The sequence below is a fragment of the Neodiprion virginianus genome, chromosome 3 (genome assembly GCF_021901495.1).
Source record: "Neodiprion virginianus isolate iyNeoVirg1 chromosome 3, iyNeoVirg1.1, whole genome shotgun sequence".
Taxonomy (NCBI): Eukaryota; Metazoa; Arthropoda; class Insecta; order Hymenoptera; family Diprionidae; genus Neodiprion; species Neodiprion virginianus.
Window position 1 is genome coordinate 3,689,366 of NC_060879.1, and position 17,328 is coordinate 3,706,693.

The window sequence follows — 17,328 nt, forward strand, 5'->3', positions numbered from 1 at the left end:
TAGTCAGACACAAGAATTAGATTAACGAGGCGACGGATTGACGGAATTTGAACACGAGCTGAGCTCAGTCAGTTGCGAGTCTGATTTTGAATTCCGTGCCATGCGCCGTTTCCCTGTTTCGCGGTATTGTGTCAACTCAAATCGACCTCATCATATGCAGTTCGAACGGTCGAAGCTGCAAACAAGTTTTGATTAAACGTAACGGATTTACGCGAATGCAATTACAACCATTCAGAAATTTCATCACTCAAAGTTTTATTCAAAGCAGATTATACGAGATTCGACGATGTGCAGAAATTCTGTGACCATTCGGACGGAAGAAATCTGACGTAATGCGGGAACATCGGAATTTGGTACATTTAGAACTTCAACCCACGTCACCGTACCAATTCAAAAGTTAGAGGATGGATAGGATCGACGTATAACAGTGATATGTCGCGTCGCAACTTACGGTCCCATACTTGGATCGAGGGTTCGAGTCCAAGCACGTAAAACCAATCAGTGGCACGAGCAGCCAGATGTGATTCGAAGGCCACGTGGGACACGTATTTCCAGATAATTTGAGGCGAAAGTGTTGGGAAATATCAGGGTTTTCGTAGTTGCCCAGTTTTCCAAGGCCCTTAGCTCTTAGTATGGCGATCCGTGTGGGACACTTACGATATATTTCTGCGGGAAGGTGCTTTCGAAAGCGAAGAATAAAGTTTGCCTTACCAGATACCATTAGGTATGCAAAGAGAGTTCGGAACGCAGATTCCTGCACCGACACAGTTACCGACACTTAGCCAAGACGCAAATTCTTTTCTAGAAAGTTCGAGGGTGGGGGATATTTCCACCTTGAGCAACTTTACCGATCATCCGATAATTTTATTGCCCTACTTTACTGGCGATCTACTCTGCCTTGCCATAGTTGCAACATTCATAGAACAAAATTCCGAGAGGTATCGATAAAGTCAATGAGAATGGGGGTATCTCCTATACTCGGATCTTCTAGAAAAGGGTTCGTTTCTTGGCTAAGTGACGGTAACTGTGTCGGCTCAGTAATCTGCATCCAGAAATCTCCTTTTACACATAATGATACAACGGGGTGAAAAAAAAATATACAATTGCCAGAAAAACAAGTCACGCTATCCTCACTGAATTTCGTAGATGGCTTTACCCTCTGACGATCTCTTGCAATATTCTGGTTTATTACAGTATGTTTTTATCAACTTTTCCTCGCGCCTTTGAAGCCCTGCAATTATACCTCAAGCAGATTAACGATGCGAAAGGTGGCTTGGCAAGGCTTGGTCCTATTATATCTACACGATTGGAAATTATTGTAATCCGGAGTTACACGCAATCTCGAGGCATTGAATCCTCCCGGTGATGAATTAATTCTTCGACATTCGGTCGTATGTTACTGATTAATAGAACGAAAGGTAGTGCACGCTTTGAATTGAATTGGAAGGCTCAAGGGTTGCCGGAAAAGTTCGGAATTTTTATCCACCGCACAGATTTAAATTGGAAAACTGCAATTTCACTGAAGTGGTGGACAAATTTTATCAATCAATTCCACATGTTAATTTATATCTCGGCTCAATTCTTGTATAACTCTGACCTCTGTAACCGGATTTGTTGCAAGGTTATGGAAAGTGGAAAATATTTTAAGAAAATACATTATTACAATCACGATGACTCCTGATCTTTTTTTTTGTATGTTTATTATTTTTTTTTTTTTTTTAGCAATATTTCATTTTTTTATTCTGTATTCGTGCGAACTTGTAGAGAAAAATTCTATTTTCTTCACCGCAGTAAAACATCTGTGCTGCTGAGTCGAGGTGAAATTTTTCCTGACATGAATTAGCTACTCTTGACTAAAGAAAGGCCGACATAGCAAAAGGCCGGAGGAAGTTTTCACTGATCCAGCGATAAGTTACAGGGTTTTTCAAGAATAGCTCCAATTCTGAAACCCTCCCGAAAACTTTCTTATCTCCGAGCCAAACTTATTTTCTCTCGCGAATTTGATGAACCAGGGAAAACTTCTTTTTCCTTCCTTTTTTCCACATCCTTTTATCAACAAAGTCAAGCTGCGGTCGTATCAAAATTTTCACCCTTTGGACTCCGGGAATTTTTGTTTTTGCGCTTGCCGATATTTCTAATAAAAAATTATTTGAAAAAAAGCGCAGTAGAGCTTACCACAAAATTTTTACTTCCTCTTTGAAAATTGAATATCGTCAACGAAACTTGACCGATATTTTCTAATTTCATGCGCGATGGAAAGCCCTTCAAAAGTTTCGAGCTTTTCATGAAATGCGGCAAATTTTGAGCTAATAAATCAGACGCGAGAGCGAAATCTCGATGAAAGTCCGAAAGTCCAACGTATCAAGAGGATTTGCCGCAGAGCTTCTTAGACTGCGAAGACGGGTTTTTCAGTCACTTTGTAAAATTGGCTGATCAATTTACCCAGTGTTTCAAAGTGCTTCTTACAATATTCCAAGCTTCCTCAGCGAGTGTTTTAATCATCATTGATTCGTCATTGAGCTGAGTGTGCTGAAATTCATTCAACATCTCGAAATACTAAAATCGTGTCTTCGTGGTTGGAAAAAAATCATTGTTTGTGCTTTTTTGTATTTTCTCTGTTTCCTCGAGAATAAAAGAAAAAAAAAAAGCAATTCACGTCGTCACAAGCAACCGATTTCATTAAATATATATACACCTTAGCATGCGTGCCGGGATATTACTGTGATTTTGAACCAACCGTTTTTTTTTTTTTTTCATCAACTTCCGTTAAATCGCGAAAAGAAAAAATATAACCCAACTATTTTTGGTTCCTCTGCTTAATACGTTCGTAAAATTTTTTCCTACGCATAGATTCAATTCTTGCGGTTCAATCGTGGCTTTGCGTAGCTGATCGTCGGATATGACGTCGGTATAATTTTCTCATCAATACATCCGACGGAGAGGATCGCGAATAATCCATCGGCAGAGGCGGGAATTATCGATAAATAATCAAGGCGGAGTTGTTATACCTATTCGGCGGTACATAATCAGGCCTGAGAGACTAGCGGCCCTTTTTTCTGGCGATCCATATTTTCTGCATGCAGGAAAAGCTCCCACGACTCGAGCTTACATCCACCTCGCCTTGCCTTGCCCCACACTGCAATGTCCAATGTGTCAAGTTCATCAGCTAAAAATCGATATTCCCGCACGCCGAGGGGATCGCAAACAAGGACAGGCTTCTTAAAGCTAAGGTCCATGCTGCAAGCGCGGAAAGCTTGCGCCTCGAGTCTCCGAATTGTCATTCGGAGCTTAGCTAGAGAACTAATTTCGCAGGAATTATCAGATTTCTTCAGAATTCCGAAAACAACTTCAGTTTTTTTTAACGTTTCAAGAAAATATCAGTTGTAACGCGTTTGCATTTACAGCTGTGAGAAATTTGATAATCAATTCGTTCTACAAATTAAAATTACAATTTGTAAATTGCGACGGTAATGTTGTTTGTTACTGGAAATAAAGTTGTAACACAAATCACATCCGTATATTTTCCCAGATGAGCGTTCACCAGAAATTTTAAATCAAATGCAGCGATTGACTGTGTTGGGAAATTGTGATTAGATCGAATCAAGATATTTAATACAATTAAGAAGTTTCTTTTCATCCGAATGAAAAAACGAACTACTCCAATAATTGTAATTCAACCAAAATTAACGATTGGTACAAATGCAAATTATATCTGTCTTGTTTCGATCTGAATACAGAATAAAAATTGCGTTCACCCAAATTACAAAATATAAATGTGATTGTTTTAACTGATTTAGAATACTGCAGACCAGGGTTTCAAAAACTTGGATTGATCAATAATTTCAAGCAGCTATTTTGAGACACGTAAATTTACATGAAATCTTATTTCGTCCTTTGACTGCTTTTAAATTATCTCTGTTTGATCTCTTCGCAAAATCCTGTAACATTTGATCGAATTTCACATCAGAATCAGATTATTGTTCTTATCATGAAATTTATGCAAAGCTCGATTTTATAAATACGTAGACTATAAAGTCTCATACGATTCAATTGTTCAATTATATTATTAAACACCATATCATGAGATCCGTTAAACCGTAGACAAAATTTCGGTCCATGTTATGTAAGTAGTAGAAAATTGTTCAAAAAATTATTTCCATAAAGTATCGTAACGGTTTTTTAAATGCATAAAATACGACGGCGTTTCCACGAAATTTGATCAAATATAATATATAGTATGTGGTTATAAAATGCTAAGAAATCGTGCGTAATTTTCTGGATTCTCTGTGGAATCGTGTGAAAATTCGATATTAAATATAACGTTGAATCCTACTTATGATCGTCTGAAATCTATTCAAGTCCATTTCATTGCTGTAAAATCTAGTGGAGCTTACTGGAAAACACAAACTGTGAAATTCTATTAGACCCCAGAGATAATGAAATCTCATGTAGGTAATACTGAAGACTTGAGAGGAATTTCGTCAAGGTTTCGTAATAATTTGAGATCTCAGAGACTCGACGCGGTATCGTCGAAATCTGAAAATCATTTATTCCCCTCGTAACAAAAACACTCGTGTATAATAACTTGGGTTACGTATCACTAATTAATTGGCCCGAGGTCAACAGGTATTTCGTCTTTGATACGTTATTTTTTTATGATTTGCTTTTTTTATGATACGCTCAGTTTTTCGTGCTCTTGTCTAATTCGATCTTGACTGTGACTTCAGAAGATTGGACGATATCATACTTCTTTAGATATGCCTGAACGACATGAAACAAACAGTTTTTGTAACTTCCATAAAGTATCGGATTTATTATTTCGATTTTCTTGTCTAGACTGCGAGGATATTGTACCAGTGTTTTCTGTAGCTTTTGTCCGAATTTGTAATTCCTTCATTATATTTAAGAGTGAGAGGGATGACGATTGTATGAGGGAATGATTAATGGAACGTTATATCTTGATAGGTTTATACAAAATTATCGTTAGGACTTCGTTATTGTTTTTTTTTTTTTTTTTTCTTTCTCAGCTCACACGACATGTTTTTTAAAAGCGAACAAAATGGCAATTTTAAACTCATTTTGTCCATACGCTATAAGCAAAAATATATGGAAGACCATTTCTTTTAAATGGACCATATTTAATGATACTTGGTAATGAAAAATTTTGAAAAAAACTATGACCGAAATATCAGAATTTGATGAAAAACATCCGAATAATGCTTGCGAATGGAATTTGTCCACATTGACTTTGGTCACAACTGTTCAACTTTCGTGTAATCACCATGAATTTATTCATTTCATCATTTCAATTTTTTATTCCATCAAACTTTCCTCAAGACTGTATACCAAGGACCAAAGTATCTTTGTTCTTTCTCTTCATTAAATCGGAGACTCGATTCCAGGGTCAACAAATCTTTTAGTCCAATTCCAAGCCGTAAACATCGAGAAAAGAAGAAAAAGCACATAGCACAAAAAAAATATCGTGCGGGTGCCCTGAAACCTTTGGTTCATTTAACAGGAAACTCTCTGTATACTTTTCAAGCTGCTCGGTGAATTCAAATGTTATTTAGGAAGAGGGAAACGGAAATTGCGTATCGAATACCGTGTGGTCTGATATTTGTTTTACAAGAAGATGAAGAGGAAGAAATAGAAGAAGGATGTCGATTCAGTTTTTTCTGTGTCGTTTTTTCTATTTTTATTTTAGATTTTTTTCCACGATTTTTTTCATACTGCGTCTATGCCTCTATATATGAATATATATATATATATGTATATATGTTATACTTCCTTTTGTGCCTCTCTTGAAGCAAAGCCGACCTCTCATCCCTTGCTTTCGATCAAATAGCGGGGGCAATTTTTTCCCCCGCAGAAAAAAAACGAACCCATTCAAAACCGAGGTGTGAAAAAAAATGGTGTGGCCGGGATAATAAAAAAAAAAAAAAAAAAAAAAACAATGTGAAAACAAAGAAGGGAAGCATAAAAAAATAAAGATAGGAATCTTGGAAAATATGCATTTTTTCACGATCGCTCAGTGTAAATATAGTCGACGTTCTCCACCATCGCCATTTTTTTTTTTTTTTATTCCGTCTCGCCGTTCATTTGTTGTGACAAAGTGACTTGAGGAAAGTAAGTCTGCCAGAGCTTTAAAACTGTTTCACTTGCGTTTGGAGATCTTGGACGGTCTTATGCTTTCCAATTTCGATGTACAGAGAAATGTCAACATCCGCGGTGTTCAGTGTGTATGAGAAAAAAATCCCGATCCATGAAAAGAGTTTAAAAAAATTGCGCGATAATCTTCCAAAGAGAGCAATTTACAATGTTTTCGTACCACCGTCAAAAAATATATTCAATTCTGCAAGAAGAAAAAGGAGAAAGACGGATCCAAGCAACTAATGGATAAATGATTTATTTATTTTTTTGAAACCCTTACATAATAGAACAAATTTTTTCATTATTTATTTCCGTTATTTCTTAAGCGGTGAGTATAAAAAAGAGTCTAGATTTTTGTTGGTTTGAAAGTAAAAAATCAGACAAGCTTAACTTGGATGATCATAAAACACTGTCCTTGCGAATGCACTCTAGCCCAAATTTTTGATAAGACTCATACTTCAGACTCACTATCAGCCTGTCACCCTTCTTACAAGACCGAAACTGCAGAAGTAAGAAGTAAGTTTCGGATAAACTTTTGGATTGACTCAATTTTGTTGAATTTAGGAAAAGTCCCGAGTTGTCCTTTCTTCTTTCTTACCGTAATTTTGTTTCGCGCCTTTTTCTCGTACTACTAGTTTTTTTTTTTTTTTTCTTTCATTTCTTTTTCCTTCATTTATCTTGTTTCTTCTCAACGTTCCTCAAGAATTTTCTACGACGTACCGCGCGGTGACATTTAACTCGGTCACGGAACGCTTGAAAATCCAATAGGTACATTTTTAGAAGTAATTTTACGAGCGGTTAATTTCTAATACAGATAACACCGAACAGCAATTTAAAGAGGTGAAAAATAATAAAAAAAAAAAAAAAATGGTTCAGAATCAAATCATTTTCACGAATAAAATAGAGTTTCAATTTCATTGTTGGTTAAATTCGTGAAAATTTGACTGACTGAGAATATGTAAGCAAGCATCGAAGCACGTTTGAACGTAATTTAATATCGTGCATAATAAATCACATGGTTGCAACAATTGTTGTGAATTTATAAACTTTTTTTCTGTGTCGTATTTGTTTTTCCAACAACTCGTAACAGCGAAAAAACTCTTTTCAACCCCGAATCATATCCAATTGGTAATATTGTGTTTGCTAGTTAAAATTTTCGATTGAAATACGTTGGCAAAAAGCGGGCGAGCCAACGACAAAGCCCGACCGAATTGCAATTCGCAATTTGCAATTTGTGATACCGAATTGCGGAGAGCGGTTGATCATTCGTAATAATTGCTTGCGCGGATTACATCGAATCATAAACAGCACCTCGGTGACCTTAAAAGCTGGCGTACACGGAGGGCTAGACGACCAAGACAAATACGTCTCGCCCTGAGATCGATTCACAGTTCAGTTAATTGCTCCAAACACTAAGCAGCCAGAGCTTGAGCTTTGGCGAGGGCCTGAGGCAGCTGCGTTGAATAGACGAATTCCAGTCGCACAAATACGACTTCTGTATGATTAGCTCGTTATTCGTCGGTGATAATGGACATTGGCTTTGCCGTAAGCTCATCGTTGTCTCGACTAAAACATGCGTAAGCCGATAAGCGCCGACTGAGAGAAATTTTTAGTTCCGGTTACCGCTCAGTCCTTGACTATTTTCATTTTTTACCACAATCGACAAAATATAGTTCGAGGTAGGAAAATGAAAATTAGTTTGCTAGCTGTTACCGGAAAGTCTGGTATGCGTTACTATTCTTTCTCACTTCGTACTTCGTTGTTCGTAATTCCAACGATATTCAAACAGTTTTTTTTTCTAACGATACCTGTTTTACTGAATTTTTCTAGTTACCGTAACAAATAAAATTTTTCTCAGTGCAGACTGTTGGTCAGCGAGTCGGAAAAGGAGAGAACAACGTTTCGATTGAGAGATGAAGTGATCGTTGAGGCAATCATCATCTGATTTCAGAATGCGGTGTCGATGATAACCATGGCTGAGTAAGGAGTCAGAAAAAAAGGAAAATACCGCGTTCAAAAGTCTGTAACAAAGTGGACGCGGGACATTTGGAAACTATATTTTACCGTTCTCGATCTGCGGAAATTTATGTTGCAGGCATTTTACTGGAATAAGCAAATTTCCATTCTTCTCTATTCAGAAATCAATGTGATACCTGACGTGTGATTACCCAAACGTAACCAAGAATCATTCTGACCTAAGTAATTCCAACCTAAGTCAGAATCATTCTAAACAAAGTCGTCATAACCCGAGTTAGAATCGTTCTAACCCAAGTCAGAATCATGCTAATCCAAGTCGTCATAATCCGAGTTAGAATCGTTCTAACCTAAGCCGTTCTAGCTCAAGTTAAAATCATTCCAGCCCAAGACGATCTCACCGAAGTCAGAATCATCGTAACCCAAGTGGTTTTAACCTAAGATAAATTCATTCAAACCCAAGTCGTCATAACCTAAGCTAGAGAGTCGTTCTGACTCTGAAAAGTGTAAATAACATGTTACTGTGTGACGAAGTTTGGTCAAAAAATAAAAAAAACATTTCCGACGAAGACAAAAATGGTCTTGCAAAGTGGGACCTTTCACGTTCCGCGTGGATTCTGCTCCTCGAGAACTAGAAACCTCGAGAACAAAACGTCAACTAAAATCGCATCTGACTAGGTTGAGGTGTAAATTTTCGAGCCTGGTTAAATGCATTACAGCCAATCACCGGCTGGATTTAAACCGAGAGTAAAACAGCTCGCTCCTGCGGGAGTCTGGAAGGGAGACTTACGTATTAATTAGCAATGACTCAAAGCTACTTAACTTACACCGTATTCGTGTTAACGTGGCGCAGTCTGTTGATGAAAAGTACATAAGGATTTGAATAAATCATCGATGGGCAATTAAGCTCAATGAAATTTGGCGAATTTCGAATCAAGTAAAGAGTTTGGTGCAACGGCAGACTGCGACGGGTAACTTGACCCCGGTATCGGTAGGAAAGTTAACGAGCGTCGTACAGCCAAAGCGGGAAGTTACGGAGAGTCAGGAGGTGTTTTATTATCCGGTGTTTGTCATCACGCAATTCATTCGCTGTGCGTTTGTAGGAGGAATTAGGAACACTGACTGCTAACCCCGAGTCTCTAATCTCTGAGGATTTAATTATAACTTCTATCAATTAATTAACCGACTGTTTAGTAATCCTAGCGGGGGTTACACAACCTTGCCATAACCAGCTGCGATATTATCTCTCAATAGTTGACTAGACAGTTATATAGTCGAAAGCTGCCAGCTCAACAAACTTGTACCACTGGAATAATTTGATAAAGACCAGATAAGACTCGAGATGGTTCATCGGGGTGAGATTCGAGAGAACACGGAGAGAAATTTTTTTTTTTTTTTTATCAAAGTTCGAACCCTCGCCGAGGGACTTTGCGAGAACTTCTCCAACAGTCGTCGGAGAGTTCTAAGAAGAAAGGACGAACTTGAAAACGTCTCAGCGGTCGTTGCTAATTGGTAGTAAGAAATTCACGTATCAAACTTGTCGATGTCAGAAGATAACAATTTTTATTTAAACCCTATTAATCTGCAAAATTGCTTGTTCTACAGATTTTTAGGCGCGAGTTTCGACGCACAGTTTTCATTAAAGATCAGGATTCACAATCGGGTATAATCATCGGGAATTTAGCTTCATGTGAGAAAACGAAAACTTTCTTTCGGATCAGAGTATTAGAAAATTTCTGAGAGTGTTATAAATGTTGAATACCGCCTTAGAGAATAAAAAAAGAAATAAACAAGTTTTCGAAATCTATCCACACGTTTGAAAGCACTTCAAGTAATTTTAATAACGTCAACGCGTGACTTTAAATTTTGTAATAACTTACTTTCATGGAACAATTTAGTTATTAAGGCTTCGTGAAGCGTATAAAACGCTGCTTTGAAAATTTTCGACAAACAAGTCAGCTAAAGTGAACGAAAGATTAACTGTTTTAACGAGTGAGGGTGAAAATGTAGCAAGATTAGAATATAGCAGAGTTCAAATGTCGAATTTTCAAAAAAGTGAAGATCTACCTCATGGAATTTTAAAATATACAATGTCCAAGAATGGAAAAGTTAGAAAAAATCCAAAATACGAAATTGACACGGTGAATAAGAATACAATAAAACAAAACGTTTACAGAATCATGAAAATCTCATCGATTCTACGTTTCGATTTTCTATATTTTGACTTCTCGATACTTCGACTCTGTAAATTTTGTAATTCTATTAAACAGATATTTGCGTCACTATATAATTCGATATTACGGCCCTGCCACGTTTTGTGATCCGTTTTAATTTCGGTTCCACGGACTGAGCGATCTTAGAATGATTACAAAAGTGACCGAGTTCGATTTCTTGCTTATTAAAGAAATTACATCGCAGCTACGTCATCTTTGAAGCCTTAGCGAAAATTCGTCACTAGTCCTTTGAACTTGTCGTTTGTGAAAACTGCGATGCAAAAACCGCAAATAACTCAAGGATGCTAAAAGGGCGAGCGCTTCTTCGTGGCTGAGGGTGAGGGAGGGTCGAGATGCGGGTTTGGTTCGAAGCAACAGGCTAGGCGTAGGCAAAGAGAGACAAGCCCTTAATTGCCGAGTGTAGGCAGCAGAAATTACGGAGCAACACCGCTCAAAGCATCGGATTTCGATTTCGGATCACGTTAGAAATTACGCAATTTTATACAAACCTTACAAATTCCGTTCCAAAATTTAGTGTCCTAGGACTTACATTTTCGTCCACAGCTTTTAAAAAAAGTTAAAAATGTCTGTGATTATCAATTCCGATACAAATGTATTGCAGAAATCTGATGCGAAATTTGATCGCACTTCAATATCAGAAACTATTGTGTTTTTAATTCTTTTACTGTAATATTTAATTCATGTTTCAACCGCAGTCGAGATTGCTCTCTTTGAAGTCTGTGTTCAGCACATTCCGTTCCGGAATTGTGATCCTTCAAAAATTCCTGCACAGTTTTTAAAAAGGTCAAAAAGAATGCTTTCTATTAACGTTAAAGATGTTTAACCTCTTTCGTTACGATAATTTTTCACCGTATAACAAATATATCCGTGGACTGATAATCGTAATGAGAAGTGGCTTTAAAAATCTCAAGCTCTTGAGACAACTTTTACACTCGTTTTCACACGGTTGAAAATCCTTGGCTTGAGCTTAACTTGAAAACAAGCTTTATGAAACAATTTCTAAACAGGAGCTTTAAAATACCGATTTTAAAGGATATTGTATTTTAGAAATTTTTATCACCATTCGTTTGGCGGTAAATTTGAATTATTATTGTTTTTTTTTTTTTTCACCAAGGAATGATTGAATTCAGTTGATAAGATTTAGAAAGAAGTTTAACCGGAAGCTCGTAACCCGTTTGAAAATTTTGAAAACATACGTTGTGCTTCGAAGTGAGAAGAGAACCTTGTTCTTTGTTTCAGATGCAGTTTTTTTTTTTTTTTTTTTTTTCTTTTTTTGTTTTTACAAAATGTTTTCCAATTTTATTCGGAAATGAATTTTCTTCCCGCCCGGATGAATAACTATTTCCAAGCTTTTCGTCACAATCGTTTACACTTCGCCCCGTCACTTTACAACCGTACGTGTTTAATCTTCTTAATGAAGAATTTCTCGGCGCTTCTTTAACGTTTCTCTACGTTACGGGTAGCGACGCAAAACGTAATTCCCGTCAGGTTGTAGAAAATATTGGAGCGAAATACCGCTGATTGCATTTGACATACAGTCTGGTTCATAAAGTTACGTAATATAGGTACTTATATTACATAACAATCGGGGGAAGTGGTATCGATAGTAATAAATATAAAAAAGTCTTGGGTTTGCCGGTAAATTTAACGCGAAACGTGAGAGGAAATGAAATTCGCTAAGTAAGTGTATCGAAAATATTTCAAGGATTTTCCAATCGAATATCAAAAGTATAATCGAATAAATAGAAGGCAAAGAAAGACGGGAAATTTTTGCACAAAATTTTATTTAAATTCCACACCGCTCCGACCTGCCGACTGTTGCTTTCACAAGATCTTCTTCACGTACGTGCTCCGAACGAAAATTATGCAAAATCAGTCGTCGAAATATTTCAAAAATACGAGATCCGTGAATAAATTGAATAAGTTATTCGTTTCTTGGGTTAAAAAAGAACGTGTTTTACGATTGGCTTACATTAGGTTTCATATTCGCGTCAAAGACGATAGATTCAATATCGGTTCGAAAATTTTCGACGGTTTAATTGAGAGTGGGATGATATTCATTATCAGCATTACGGTATGCCGAAAGAGAAAATAATCAATCAATTCCTTCGTTGAATTACCGTAAGTTTTCTCAACGAGCTTCGGTGAGAAATTTGAAAAATGTCAGGAATCAATATTTTTTTCGCAACCTGTAACGACGAACGACGAACACCAAAGGCTTAAGTATGCGCAAAGGTCAGCGACCTGTAATCGGTATTTCGGAGGTATTTTGATTAATATTTTTCCTTCCTGTGCCTCATTATACCCCAAATTGCCGGCAGCAGGCAATATAACCGTGCAATGATAAACTTCGATAAGGTTTTCACCGGTTTCAGTAGATGTAATCACATATTTCGCGTGTTATTAAACCTCGCGACCCAATTTTCGAATTACGCATCTGTTTCACATTTTTTTAGAAAATTATTCAAAGAAAAATCTAAAGTTAAATAAAAAACAAAGGTCAAAAATGAATACATCGCCGAACCATTTTTTGACACGTCAAAACACCTGACCAAATCAAAAATATTTTTTTTTCGAACCTCAGTAACAAAGTGTTTCATTGAATAGGCAAGTTTCGTTTCTTGGTGTGTTTTTACACAGTATGACGTTGCAAATAATTGCCATCTACGAGTATAACTCAATGTCACGTGACGCTCCGCGTATTTCACAACGTACCTTACAAGCTCAATTTACGATTCTTTTCGCAACGTAGTAAGTTTCATCCTTTTGACCCGACGTGACGCATAGCCGGAGCAATGGAGAAAGCGTGAAAACAAAATAAATAAATAAAACACAACGAGACGAATGAATAAATAATAAAATCATCGCACCGACGCGACGTTCTATCTCAAGTGGCTCGTGGATCGATCAAAAGAAGCCTTCGTGGTACGCTTAAAAGCTTTAAAGCCGAGAACCGTGTTAAATGCGAAAATTGATAGATAAATATGAGTTGAGTTGAATGGGGCAATATTGAGTGGGTGAGATGACGAAGGAATTACGCGTCATGTATCGTATATGAAGCTTGCCAATTAGTAGATTCCTATAATAAATTTCGCTCGAGTTGCCGGTCAAATTACCGCTGCATTCTCTAGATCGTAAAAAGAGAAAAAAAAGTAAAAATGTCAAGCAAGTAATTTACAAACCTCGTATCGCAAAATGTATGATATAAAAATAGTTTTTCGATCTTAATCAACGAATATAATATTTGAACTGTGAGGTTAGTTTGTTTTACAATTTACCGGTAGAAGATTTTTGAATTTGAACAGAAGGATCTTTACAATCTTACACTCAGTGCTAAAAAAAACTACGCTAGTTGCAAATACGTTTGATATTTCATTTTTTTAATCTAAAGACAGCCGAATGATTCAAGTTAAATTGACTAACGTGCCGAAGTAGATTGTTTGTTCAAATATAATATACCGTCAATTCACATTCTTACAGTAAATATAATCATTACAAATTAAAAAAATATCCGTCGTCCTGTACCTAAATTTTGTAAATTGTAACCAGTGGTCTTTTATAACGACATCCAATTGTGAAATAATCTCCTGCGATTCTGCATTATATGCATATAACAATCGTAGACTGTCGAAAAGATGGAAAAATATTTAAAAAAAAAAAATACCCGAGAGAAAGAAGCAGAAAAAAAAACAAAAAAAAAAAAAAAATTTTATGCTTAAACAGTGAAATGTCATTACAAATAGCTGTTCGCGTGACAAATAACCGGTAGTGAAAACTTTTCAGGGGGTTCAATTGTCAAGGTTGAGCTTTTGTCGCTACGCGCGTAATACGTATAGGTGGATAAAATCGAAGTATTGTGGGAGAAAAGAGGGGATGGAAGTTTCACCCGTTGAATATAACGAGGTGGCGGCTGCACCCTTAGCATTTCCAAACGTCAAGGTTTTCCCCAATTGTGCAAAAGCGATGTACCTACATCAGAAGCAATTGTCTCTTGGGGGGGGTCGAAGAGGGGGGAGCTTGCGGTCATGTCAACCATACTCGATGCGTCGTCGGGCAGTTTAGTTTCGAATCGAATTTTTCCTCCGTCGACAACAACGCGCGGCGCCGTTGTGCGTCGCGACGCTCAGTCTGCCGGCGTCGTTCGAGGACGTCGCGTACATGTACCGGTGTCTCTTTTCTCAACGTAAAAGTTTTACCCAACGGAACGGAACGTTAAACAAAACCCACGTCAATTGTGATTCGCTCTTGTTGTACAATGCATACGTATACACATATGTCGCATGTAACCAGATATAGCACAAGCGTACACGCGTACGAATGAGACACGGTGATAAACGAGGAGGATGAAATTATCCCAACGCTAACCTTCCTCTCATTTGTGTTAATATGAAATTTAATTATTTTTGTGGTTTTACCGTGCTTTGTACGTACGATGATGATTACATGATGTCGCAAAACACGGTGTTTAAACTTATATGTTTACGTTCATTCAGCGTCAATATTATTCGTTTGAAAAATTCAAATTGACTTTGGGATAAAAAATGTTACGTCTTTACGTGATAACAGTAATGATAAACAAAAATAATGACGACGATAAAAATTCTTGTTTCTTGACGGATATTGGAGAAATGAGATTAACTTCTGACGAAAAATATTTCACTCACACTTTCGTTGATTACTTTTATCAGAGCTTTTAAAATTCCCCTTTCAATTCTCTCGCTTGACAATAATGTTGTCGGAGAAGCAGACTTGTACCTTGAGTATAAGCACCGAGCATTCAAAATTGCATCAATTGCAATTCGAAGTACGAAAGCTTCGAGCGTGAAGATGATAGAGTGAAAATGAGCAAACAGTTTGCATTGTTGTTTCCAAATTTAACGTCACATATTTTCGATTAAACAACGTTTTTTCACGAAAAAATCAAGATTCTGATGTGAAATTTTTTTTTCAAAATCTCTCGAAAGACGTGAAAACTAAGAGAAATTTCAGTGATCACTGCGTATCTCTAAACATATTCGAACGAGGACGTTTGAAAAGCGAATAAATTACATACGAATTCATCTTCGCGTTCTATTTTCCTTGCCTCGTCAATTTAAATTCCTCTCGAAATAAAAAAGGAAAATAAAAAGTATGTATACAGTTATCGATAAGAATCTGTTTCGTTTTACGGACTAAGAATTTCGCGATTATTCGTAGCTTTCGACACTGTCATAATTTTCGACAAGTCGAGGGCGATCTTTCGCTCAAGTGTCGTCAGACGTGTTATTGAAGTGTCCAAAATCTTGGCAAGCGTATACGAAATCTTATTAATACTCCAAAATACGACCGCTGTAAGAGAACTGCGCTATTTAATACTTGTGACATAAAGTGCAGAGAGCGTGGATCGTCTCGAAGTTGATCTATCGCGTAAAATAACTAAAATAAAAAAAGAAAACTCATCCTCGTTTGGATACACTAAATAATCCAAATTGAGAGCTCTGAAATCTACGCAATTTATCTCAGCGGGCACGGAAGCAAACTAACCGCAGATGCCTCAACGAAAATTAACTACTGCTGCTGAACGCTCATCATCAACTCTAGAAATAACCATTAAACAAACGCGTTGTATTATAGATGAACAGAGAGAGAGAGAGTGAGAGAGAGAGAGAAGTAGAGCACTGCAAGCGCACCCGGAAATTTGAAAATACTAAAACACGCACTCCGACTTCCGATCTGGCAGTTGTTGGCGTTACGTTGAGACAAACAGTGCGGCTTAATGTAATCGACGATTGTATGTTATAAGCGGTTCAGTGTACCTGGCTTGTACAGTGTCCGGTAATTTACTCTCTGTTATCGCTTCGGGTACATATAACGTCTTTCAGACATGAAAATAATTTATCCATCTGTGTTACATATATATATCTTTTCTTTTTCTGGCTACTGTATTTGTTGCCTTACGTCCGTCAAACAATGTTTTGTTGATGTTTTGGCTACGTTTCGTATAATACCAGTCGAAAGCTAGAGTGCAGACATTGGAAAAGCACAAGATCAAATTTCTTTCACGTACTATTTGAATAACGTGTACCACACCACCAATTTGCAGGTAGTTAATGATCAATTCAATAATACGACTTCCAACGTTCATTGATTCAGTTCCTTTCCATGTTCTTGAAAAAGTGCCACGGTAATTAAAGCAAAAAAAAAAAAAACACTCAGAGCAGTATCTTGGACTGTAAAAGGTGGCGCTCCGCCTTTGAGGGATACTGAGATGTACAGTTGATGAATATCAGGCGAGGAATGGAATTGGCGAGCAAGTGTCCAGACCTGGAAAGAAACAGATTGTCAAGTAGCCTGGACATAGAAAGCCTGAACGAGTTTGGATTCGACTTGGTGAACACAGGTGTGGTACCGACGAGTTCGACGCCATCGGCAACAGAGGCGGACGTAGCCAGCGTGTCGAGTCATCAAGTGCACTTGAACGTCCCATTCACGGTGATTAAGGGCGTGATCATGGTGAGCATAATGACTACCGCGGTTCTGGGCAACGCTCTCGTGATAGCCAGTGTACGAAGGCACCGGAAACTCCGGGTACCGACCAACTGCTACGTGGTGAGCTTGGCGGCCGCCGACCTCCTCGTAGCCATGTGCGCCATGACCTTCAACGCCTCGGTCGAGCTTTCGGGGCGTTGGGTGTTCGGCAGGTTCATGTGCGACGTCTGGAGCTCCCTCGACGTCTACTTTTCGAGCGCTTCCATCCTCCACCTCTGCTGCATAAGCGTGGATAGGTATTACGCCATCGTACGACCCCTTGAATACCCCATAATAATGCGGCGGGCCACCGTAACTCTGATGCTTGGAAGCGCCTGGCTTCTTCCCGCCCTCATCAGCTTCATACCCATATTCCTTGGATGGTACACTACCCAGGATCATCTGGACTTTCTCACGAGCCATCCGGAGGTACGCGACTATCGATTCTTCCGACCCTGCCTGC

At 37.8% G+C, this 17,328-nt stretch overlaps 1 protein-coding gene across 4 annotated transcripts in view; it reads left to right on the forward strand.

The window, feature by feature from the left end:
• LOC124299901 (octopamine receptor beta-3R-like) overlaps positions 1-17,328 on the forward strand; it is an 86,474-nt gene that overhangs the window by 39,424 nt on the left and 29,722 nt on the right. Inside the window, exon 1 of one of the 4 annotated variants that reach the window (XM_046753327.1) lies at positions 14,453-17,294. The exons of the other annotated variants lie outside the window; for them this stretch is intronic. Within the exon in view, the coding sequence (XP_046609283.1) occupies positions 16,617-17,294 (678 nt within the window). The 5' untranslated portion in view covers positions 14,453-16,616. Of the gene's footprint in view, positions 1-14,452; positions 17,295-17,328 lie in introns of those variants that run through there. 4 annotated transcript variants of the gene reach the window in all.